The sequence below is a fragment of the Sander vitreus genome, chromosome 16 (genome assembly GCF_031162955.1).
Source record: "Sander vitreus isolate 19-12246 chromosome 16, sanVit1, whole genome shotgun sequence".
Lineage (NCBI taxonomy): Eukaryota > Metazoa > Chordata > Actinopteri > Perciformes > Percidae > Sander > Sander vitreus.
Window position 1 is genome coordinate 15,064,409 of NC_135870.1, and position 10,804 is coordinate 15,075,212.

General features: G+C 39.9%; 1 protein-coding gene across 1 annotated transcript in view; it reads right to left on the reverse strand.

Moving 5' to 3' along the window:
• The window catches only part of lrrc75bb (leucine rich repeat containing 75Bb), a 30,386-nt gene extending 19,863 nt beyond the window's left edge, over positions 1 to 10,523 (reverse strand). Inside the window, exons 1-3 of the mRNA XM_078271822.1 lie at positions 10,071 to 10,523; positions 4,153 to 4,281; positions 1,000 to 1,112 (exon numbers count right to left, since the gene is read on the reverse strand). Coding sequence (XP_078127948.1) covers positions 1,000 to 1,112; positions 4,153 to 4,281; positions 10,071 to 10,352 — 524 coding nt within the window. The 5' untranslated portion in view covers positions 10,353 to 10,523. The remainder of the gene's footprint in view (positions 1 to 999; positions 1,113 to 4,152; positions 4,282 to 10,070) is intronic.
• Positions 10,524 to 10,804: the final 281 nt, after the last annotated feature.

The window sequence follows — 10,804 nt, forward strand, 5'->3', positions numbered from 1 at the left end:
TTCCTCTTTAAGTAACAAATAAAAACAAAAGAAGATGTGCCTAAATTTGTTTCAGAACAATAATGTGACAACCTGGTATTTCCTGGGAATTCTCACTAAAATCTGCTTCTGTTTCCCAGCACAAATACCAAATCATGGAAGGTTTAGCATACGTGTGCCCTGTGTGTGCAGATACTGAAGAGTAATGTATATTAAAGCAATGATGCCCTCTCCCGACCTCATTAATGCCCCTAAGCAACTGTCATAGATATAGTCTGACCTTAAATCAACGTTATTACAGAAATATAACTGGATCAACTTTTCATCTGCAGTATTTTCTTCCAATTCAAGCTGGTAGTTTACATTTCAGCTGTGTGGCAAAATATGTTTTTAGATTAAATCAAAGTTGAGTGCAAAAACTGTGACTTAATTAGATATGCAGACCTCCAACTTTAACTGCTGCCACTGCAACAGTAATAGACCCAGTTCAGCAAGATGGTCAGACATAAAAGTGATGACATGCTGAAAAACAGAGGATCAAATATTCTGCATGGTTGGCATTGTGTTGTTTTCCACCTCAAATATACAGTAATTAAAGATGAATTGTTGTTCTACCAAAACATATTACCACATAACCAAACAATAATGAAGATGAGAATAAACTGCATTTTATGAGGAGTTATCCACAGTTCTATTTTTTAAAATAGTTTTTCACTTGTGCCGAGCAATCCCGGGAATCCTGCACAAAGAGTGATATATTCCCAGTAAGCAATCATTTTAAAATTAAGAAACCCTTCAACCCTAATTAACACATTACCACAGATATAACCTTGTAATACTGATATAATAGGGATAAGGGAAATCTTCCCAGAAATTCAAAGAAGACTCAAACATCCTCTATGTCAACTAGTATTTCAGAGAGGCTCTACAGAGATTCATGAGTTGCACTGATGCTTAACGTGAATATGTGTTTACTGTGGCAGGGATGACGTTAGGCAGCAGCAAAGAGGACATACTCACCAGGCCTGAGACTTCCTCTTGGGCACGCTCTGTCTCGTCCACTTGGAGTGAGGGGTCAGGTGGTAAATCAGCCGGCGGCAGATCTTGTTGGTGGACTTGAACGAGTCGGTCTCCTGTAACACACACAGGACGAATGATGGATAACAAATATCAATCTAGTTCATACAGCAAATCAAAAACAGTGGCTGCTCGTGAATAAATGCAACTGAAACATACACATTTAAGGAATCACTCAAAAAAAAACAATAAACTGTGTATTTTGCATATGACAAAGTAGAAAAGGAGCTGTCTACAAGGTAACAGTCATATATAAATGCTGGATGTCTGATCTCCCTTTCTTTCTTCCTGCAAACTTTAGATGTACTGACTGATGAACAGTCACAGTCTTTCTTTGTTGTCCTTTGAATACAGCTGCTTCAAACATTTTCTGCATCAAAACATTAATTTATTTTCCCTTTTGCTTTCCTCTTGCTCCATAGCTCCCCCTCCCCTCCTCTCTGCCTTCTCTTTTCTCTCTCCCACCTCCGTCAAAGACTTTAAATGGAATGGGTTGTGCTGAGCAGGGTAAATCTAATTAATGGTACAACACGACAACAAGGAAGAGGCAATGTAGCGAGAGGAAAAAAAAAGACAGGGGCAATATACCTTAAGGCGATTAACCATTCCCATTGCCACTTCTTTTCTAGGACGACCACCAAACATGCCTCATATTTCAAAACATTCAATGCTGCTGTTTCAGCCACTTGGATGACTGAACACGACGTTATAGCTGCGCATACTGATTCGCAATGTGAAGATATTCTTAGAAAATGTGAATCTGTGGACTGGAAGGATCAACATGAGTCAAGTCACTATAAGCATTCTTAGATGTTAATCACGGGTTTGTAAAGCTGAGTGAATCACAACATATATTAAATAAACTGTAACTGTAACTATAAAACTGAGGACCATACACTTCAAAGCATTCACAAATGATGCATCTTTTAACACCTTAATGTCCTTGAATATATATAATCTAAATATATCTCAGTGTGGGCATAGAAGCAGCTGCCAGGCCTTATGTCCAGCACATTGCCTCTCTACATCCTCATCACGTCTGACACAGTATCCTTCCACGGGTCGCCAGTCAGTCAACGCTGCCAGCTCTTCACTTTCCCTCCCGTCCTCCTGGGCTTTCCCCGCCAAAGCAAACAGCGATAAGAGTTTCTCACAGGTGATTATCATCTGGACTCGGTAAGTAAAAACTAGACCACGGTGACTTTATCTTAAGGCAACCCATCTTTTCCTAAAAGAGTTAACCGCAGACTCTAGATAACTGTAATTGCTGCTGGCTATGTGTTTTACAGCCACTCTGAGCTGTGTCTGTGGTGTCTTCACCCTTATACCTTAGTTTGAAATGTAATTTTAATTTTAATATCTTGGATTTGTATGCCGTGCTACAATTAGATGAGCCGACTCCCAGTCTGGATAAATCATGATTTATATCTTAAAGGGCCAGCTCTTTATTTCATTGACCACATCAATCGGAACTCATCTAATATGCATAATTGATAAGTTCAAATTGAGTAACAGATAAAGAGTAACTGAATGTAAATTATTAATGTTTTTTGCTGCTGCAAAAGGTTTGTTCATATCAGTACTATCTGTAAACCAATTTGAGAGTGATAGCTGAGACGTTGGTACAATCTGTATATTCATGTACCCCAATTTAGACTTGTATATCTCAATGAAACTTCTAATATGCCCCACCAATGTGAACATTAATAAAACCCTAATACAGAGACAGAACTGTTGTCTTCTGCATATAGCAAGGTCCATCGTTATGACTCATGGCACAAATGGAAGCTGTCTTTTTGATGCAACTATGTAACTATTCACTACAAAGGAAGGCTTAGGACCACCTTTTCCTCCTTAATATTTTCCTACAGTCACTTACAAAACACTGAGAGGTGTCTGTTACCTGGGATACAATAGACTATAGAGAGACTCAGTGAACTCCAGTTTGATCCCACTGGCCACCTGCCAGCTGTCAGAGCCCTCAAAGTGCTCTCATTGTTGGTGCCAAGGCCAAGCTTCCCTACAAGAATCGGTGCCATTGACCATGGCCGCCGGCTGTGTTGACCTCAGCATGATGACCACTGGGCACCTGCCCACGCTTTCTAGTATGAAGCAACCTATTGGCAGGTACTCTCATACAGCTGCAGGTCTTGGAGCACAGCTGTTACTATTTGCCAATGTGCTTAAAGAGCACATGAGCAGCAGGGAAGACAGACTGCATGGTGCCACTGCAGAACCAAACTCTGACCCAATGCCTCCCATTGGCCCTACCATTCATCCTTTCCCTCTCTACCCAGCCCACAGCATGCAGGTGTCCCCTTTGTAGCTTGGACTGAGTGGTAGCTCTCATTTCTACCCCCACATTGTCCTCCAAGTGCAGCATTTCCACATGCAGACTCAAAAATGAAACATGGTGGGAGAAACCTACCAGAATGCATTGTGAACTGTGGCTGAAAAATGCTGTAAATGTAACCCTAAAGACATGTTGAGATGTAAGTAATTATTTAAAAAAAAAAAATAGAATATCTTAATGCAATGCATTATGAACTCATTCTTGATATTTACAGTACTATTTTACTCTGTGCGAGCAATGTCAAAGAAGATAGCAGTTGTTACTATGGATGTAAAGTCACATTGTACACATTGTAAAGCAAATTTGTGTGCTATATAAATTAAACTCAACTTGACTTCAAATCTGCTGAGCCTCACATTTCCCTTGTTAAATATAAGCCAGAATCTGTGAAAAGTATGCAGGATCCCTACATAATAAAACTTAATATGTCACCTATATTGAACACCAAGACCTGCTTAGTTATCCATGCTAATGATTAAACAAGTATAATTGCTTGTTTAATATTCTGTAGTTGTGTTTGGACAAAGAAAACTGACAGTCAATTGTTGTCACAACAGCATGACAACAAATATGCACATGCACTTAGGCGTGGCTAATAAATGCGGACATGTTGCAGCTTGCCTCTCCTTTGTTTACAATTGTTGACCTTGCCCCGTTTAATTAATGTGACGTCTGTAGAAGTTCTTTTTCATAATTCATGAATGTAACAGTTTAAAACAAACTGGATCATACTGGATTCTCACCCTTTTTGGACACTGCAGGTCCCGGGCGAGACTGAGCAGCAGCTCATGAGATATGGGGTCCACCAGGTTGAGAAAAGCTGCGTTCTTATACAAAATGTCATTGAGTGACGTTCCCTGGAGTCCCAAATCCTGAGAGAAAAGAAGAGAGAGCAAAGCATTTTGGTTAACTCTTTCTAAAACTAACAGTGTAGACACAATGAATGTGATTGAAAGAGACATGTTTGAGGCACACTTAATTTAATATTCAAGTGACATATCATGGATAGTTTAATGAAAATAGAGTCAATGTTTATGAGCTTTGTTCATCATCACCTTTCATCCTGCCCTCTTATCACACTACAAGCTGATAGGTTTTTGCTATTAAAGTTGTGCGTTCCACCCAGTGCAGTTGATTGGGGGTGGGAAGATTTGTCTATGTGCATGTATTTGTGTGTGGGGTACATTGTGGGTAAAGATTAAGATAAAAGTTGTGTTGTCCCTCTTCAAATATTATTATTGCTATACTAGTTTCTGGTTGCTCTTATCGCATTTGTAGGTTTCACTTGTAGTTTAGGCCCATCGACTTTTTATCATTCTCACAAAACACAACTCTAAACTGTCTGAGAAAAATACTTTTTGATCCCAGTTAAATGCACTTACGCTCTCTACCTTCAATCTTCAACATTCATAAGTTAAAGCTTGTGTGATGTGAAGAACAGTTCAATAAAACCTTTTGCAGTGAGAATGTAAATATGTTGCATCTTCAGGTAACACCTCGACGTGTGCTGACATGTTGTTAACACTCTGTGTTTGAGCCTCACCAGAATACGGCATCCACCGCCTTTTCGGAGAAGATACCAACAACAACAATCAGCAGGGAAGACGTGAAACTGAGCAGATAAAACAAAATGAATAGAAAATGAAAGGTTGGGAATAGGAGGAAAGAAAGTCAAAGGAAATCTCTTCTTTTAAAGCTGCATTTCTCTCCTAATCCATAACAACTGTTATTTGCGATTTGCTCTACTCATACAAGCTGTTATACCAGTGACATAACTGCTGCTACTGACTAACAAACATGTTTCACTGGACCACCATCCTGTTGTAAACTATACAACTAAAAGCTGTGGAGCTAAAGAGGAAAGACTATCAGCTCTATATGAACTGAAAAGCTTTTCAAATAGCAGGCCTGAGGTGGAAGCTGTGTAAAACATGCTGTATACGCTCTGACAGCCATAACACTTAGAGGCACAGTGGAAGCAAAGAGGAAAACTCCCATCAGCATTTTCTCCTCCTCCAGCTTTTGAGTTGATTTATTACAGCGAAGCTCTGTGGGATTCCCTGACGCTGGACTATCCTCCAGACCAGCCCTCCCTTCAATAAACCTCATTTGGCACAGACTGAGGGTACAACATGTGTCCATAAATGGAGGCACAGAGGAATTTGATTATTTTATGATGATGTGAGTAGTGCAGCTACAGCATCAGATATGAGGGGAATTCATGATTTAAATACACATAAATATACACAATACACATCCATTGGATTAATTTGACTGATTCCTAATCATAAAAGCATGAAATATTTTCCTATTTGTCACTGACAGGATGCCTGTGTACATGCCTGCGTGCCCTCAGATCCGACTACAAATGTCCTCGTTAAAGCTGCATATCTAATGACTTCTGCCTCGTCACAAAAAGTCTTGATAAAACGATGAGCTTCAAGCCGCAGAACATCATCCCACACATGCAGTTCAGTAGAATCCAATTAAATATATTGCAGTTTGACAAATCCAGTCCCACAGTGTTCTGCTTCAGTGTAAGAAACATGTCAAAGCTGTCAGGTGTCCAGTTTTCCCTTTTTTTTACTTTTTCTTTGACTGAAGGAATACATGTTCTTTCCTGGATTGACAAAATGTTGTGACCTTTTATGCAATCATATTAAAGTAAAAGGTATAAATTAAAAACTGCATCTTGTGACGCGAGAAAGTACTGAAAAGCTGAAGATTCAAAAATGCTTGGCCAGCAGCAACTATGCTTTGGCAAGGATATCTGACAAGTTTAGGATGAAGTCAATATATCAACTCAGTCAAATGTGACAGAAATAGTTTCTTCTTGTACACTCTAACAGGAACACTGTGAGATACTGTAATTAACAGGGCATTTTGTTTGTTACATTCACATTAACAATCTGTCCCTTAAATGAAGAGGAACTTTCAATACACATTGTACTTCTATCCAATTTTCCAATCTAAAGGAATCAGTATTTTATTGAAATAATTCATTATCTACAAAGTGAGTCTTCAATGTTCACTCCAGTGCATTCATTTTCACCAGATTCCTATGATATTAATGCTGTAGCTACCGGCCACATGAGTCAAGTGCCAAACACTTTTTCAAATGATCTCAGGTTGTCAGAAGTATACCAGAAGCTCATCTTATTTAAAGGAATAGTTTGACATTAGGGGAAATAAACTTATTCCCATTCTTTCTGAGAGTTAGATAGGATGATTGATACTCTCTCATGTCTGTACTGTAAATATGCAACCTGATCTCACAGAATTCCATGAAATGAATATGGCCCCTTAACTCAAAATCTGTGGCAGTTTCACGGAATCGCAAAAAATTCCGTGATGGGCCCACGGAAGAATTCCGTGAAATGAACACGGATCGCCGAAAATTCCGTGATGGGCCTACGGAAAAATTCCGTGAAATGAACACGGCCCTTTAAGTTAAGGAAAAGGTTATGGGTGGGCTTACGTTTCCATGACACGCAGGACAACAATGGGACGGTTGGGTTTAGGAAAACAATAATGGGATGCGGGACAACAACGGGACGGTTGGGTTTAGGAAAAGAAGAATGGGACGGTTACGGTTGGGTTTAGAAAACGTGACACGCGGGACACAATCCCCGGTCTCCTGGGTGAAAGTCCTGAGTTGTTTGACCCATCCACTATCCCAACCAATCTCCCTACACGGATTTTCGGGTCTTCTCATTGACTTTATATTGGCATTGTTTTCCGTGGTGGCCACACGGAATTTTCACACATTCTGTGCCACCACCACGTAATGCAGTGTTAATAGTTCGTGATCATTTCACGGAATTCTGTGAGACCAGGCTGAAATATGAAGCAACAGCCAGTAGGTTAGCTTAGCTTAGCAGAAAGGCTGGAAACAGCTAACCTGGCTCTTTCCAAAGCTCACTAATTAACACGTTATATCTGTGCAAAACAAGTGTTAACAAGTATAAACAAACATACATATTCCTACCTTAATTGTGTATTATTGGATGAATAATAATATGATCACAGAGGTACCAAAATCTGAAGAGCAGTTTTGTATTGAAACAAATTAAATATGTGAGTTGTGCCATCTAACCTCAGACTTCATAATGGTCTTCATACAGTACAGAGAACACCTTAATTGGTGTCCTCTCCATCGCTGCACATTGGTTACTCAGTGTGCATATTGTAGAGCATAATTGACATGAGTATGTGCTGATTCTTTTTATTTACTACTGAATATGTAGAAGATCCCAAACTAATTAAGTTAATGGCCCAGAAGGTAGATCTGCGATGCAGCTAGAGCGTGGGGGCCAGTGTTATTGGTTCTTCTTTGTAATGACTTCCTCTTTGCGAAAGAAATGTGTTCCAGCATCCATCTATCTCTAAATCCATCCGTCGCAGGAGAAAAAACTGCTTTGCAGCTGGAAGAACAACAACAGGAGATCTACCGCCAGTTGTTTTTTCCACACCTTCTTGAAGTAATGTTAGTCAGACACTTGGCTTCTGCCCCAACGACATGCAGCAGTAGCAGCGCTCTGGCTACAGATCAGTGAGTGATGGAGAACGTATTCGTGCTTCGTGAGCAGTTTAAATGCCGAGCTATGGAGAAAGCTGCCACTGGTCACGACCAACAAATGTACATGTTGATCTTTACAATCTTTTTAGGTATAAAATGTACACTTTCCTGTTTTTATCTCTTAGTTTTTTCCTAATGTCAGCAATTGATTTTTAATTTGACAGACTTTAGGACAGGGACAGATACTGGGCAGAGCAGAAGATACCTCCAAATTTGTCTTCAATTCAGACTTCTCAGACACCCATAGTTTCTCCTCAGCATGGTTTCCTGCTTTAATCTGCACACATGCACTATGTAATGTATTCTACAGCACCGTACAGGTGGGCAGGGAGTTTGCATGACATGGGGCCCTCTTGATCAGAACTGATTTTGTCTGAACTTCAAAACGGTTCTCCTTTGATCAATGCACAGCTACCAGAAGGCAGTGAAAAGCTTCAGCTGAGCTCTAAAACTATTTCTTCTTTTTTCCTCTCTCTAGTTTGGATAAGTCTTTAGAAAGTAAGGATTAGACCAGGGAAGGTGTTACATGGGAAAGTGTAACAGATGAGACTCAAATGCAAGAAATAAACATACTGTACCTATACTTGGGGGCTATGGCGCTGACAACAAAGAAGTGTGGAGAGATTAGAGCTATTTAACAATACCACACTAGTGAACATCAACTGAGTTTGAATAAAGCTGAGTGCTTCTTTTTATGTGAATTTAGATATTTAAAATTCTCTCGTGTATATTTCAAGCCTCCTTCACACAGGAAACAGTGAACAATGGCAGAAAAAGAGAAACGATATGATTAACCATTAATTTATGTTACTTTTCTTTTGTAGCCTTAACCATGAAAAAGACCTTGTTACCTTCATTTGTGTCTTTATTGGTTTTGGTGTATTTAAAGGGTGAACATATAATACACTCAGTGTTATGTGTGGTTTGGAGCTGATTGGCTATTCAGAACATGAACAAGCTGAACTTCCTAGCCATTCAGAGGAAACAGGTGGTTGATTTAAACCAGCGTCTCGTCCGCTTACAGTGATTTCAGACTTGAAACGTCAACCAGAGAGGGCACAAAACACAGCTTTTCAGCCTAATGTCACTCTTTTGAAGTCCCAGTAAATCACTTTTAGTCAATCCTTTTTGCAGTCATAAATAATAATCACTAATAAGTTTTAATTGTTAAAAGGAAGAAAAAGGGGGCTTTGGTGAATTATCAGAAATTCTTCTTTTCCTCCAAGTGGATGGAGGGGTGTGTTGGTGTTTCAGGATCAGGATCAACAGAAATACATTTCCAGGATAAAGCCTGACATCCTGCGAGTGCCATCTGTGTTTTTCTGTTCTCAAACTCTGTCCGCTTCACGAAACAACAACAAACTTATGTTGGATATTCAGAACATGATCAAGCTGAACTTCCTAGCTATTCAGAGGAAACAGGTGGTTGATTTAAACCAGCGTCTCATTATACGTGTTTCTTTTTTCCTCAGGATTATTAAAAGAAGGCGACAGAGTACAGCGTCTATGTCAGTAAGGCTTCCTATTTGGGAAGCATTTATGAGAAGCATTTATGAGAAGCAAAAAGTAAATAATTAAACTTGACTTTAACTTTAAAATAAAGATTAACACACTGACACCTGCAGATACACATGCTCCATGAAAGGTGGGATTTTCCCCAATGAGTTCCATCAGTTGAAATCTAGCAGGGCTTTTGCTGGATATATGTATATATATCCAGGTATTGGACGTGCCTACTGTATAGTAGACACGTCCAAGTCAGACAAGTCCATGTCAGATTTATTGAAATAAGGACTGAATATACTGCTGTTGTAATATAGGCTACATAGTTGCATGCATCTGCACTTAGATTAGGCTACCCTATAAATTGCTTTAAATATAACAATCAATGTATGACTTGCAGATACAAAATGAAATGTCTTTTAACTCGTGAATATAAGCAAACTTTTTTGCCCACGTGCAAACCAACCCCACTTACTGCTACAATTAAACCACGTTTCTCCCTTTAATAACAACGTCAGAATAAAGTAGACTAATGACAAACTCATCGCATTCATGATCAAAATAATGTCAGCCCCTTACCTTTCTCAGCAGTTTGAGCACTTCGGCTGCTTGCTCCATCTTCTGCTCCCGGAGAAGCCTCTGGATTTCTCGGATCCAAGCCACCCGTCTGACATATGGGCTGTGGTTGGTTTTCCGCAGCATTCCCGGGAGCTTGTCGGACTTGAGCATCAAGGAGGTAAACAAGAAGTCTCTGCCGCCACTTCTCTCGCTCTCTCCCGGGCAGTCATTCCTCTGGCGTCTTCTCTTGGACACTTTTGTTTCAAAATCGAGACTTCTCTGTCTGGTCAACTTAGAACCCATCACTCCTGAGAGGATGTGTCGGTGGTGGTAAGATGGATTTTACAACATGCAGCCAAAACATCACACTTAGCCTAACTTGCTTCCCCTCTGTAATTGCCTATGTTTCAAAGTTTCAAGGCTTCTCTGAACTGTGAAGCATCATAATCAACATAATAATAATAATAATAATAATAACAACGTGCCCAGTCTCGCCGTCGTCCCTCTGCTTGCATCCGTCCATGCACTGCCTATGAGCACTCTCTGGCATCCTTTGCTTTACTCAGAGCTGGTGCGCTCCTCAGCCAATCAGATCGTGATGCTCGGCACATCCAGTGAGAGTCATGTCGGAAACTGATCTCAGTCATCACGCACAGGTTGTTTATTTGACTCTGAGTCAATTAGAGAAAGTAGACTTGTTTAATCCTGTGTTATTATAATGTAGGGTCTTATAACAATATTAATCTAGTATACTG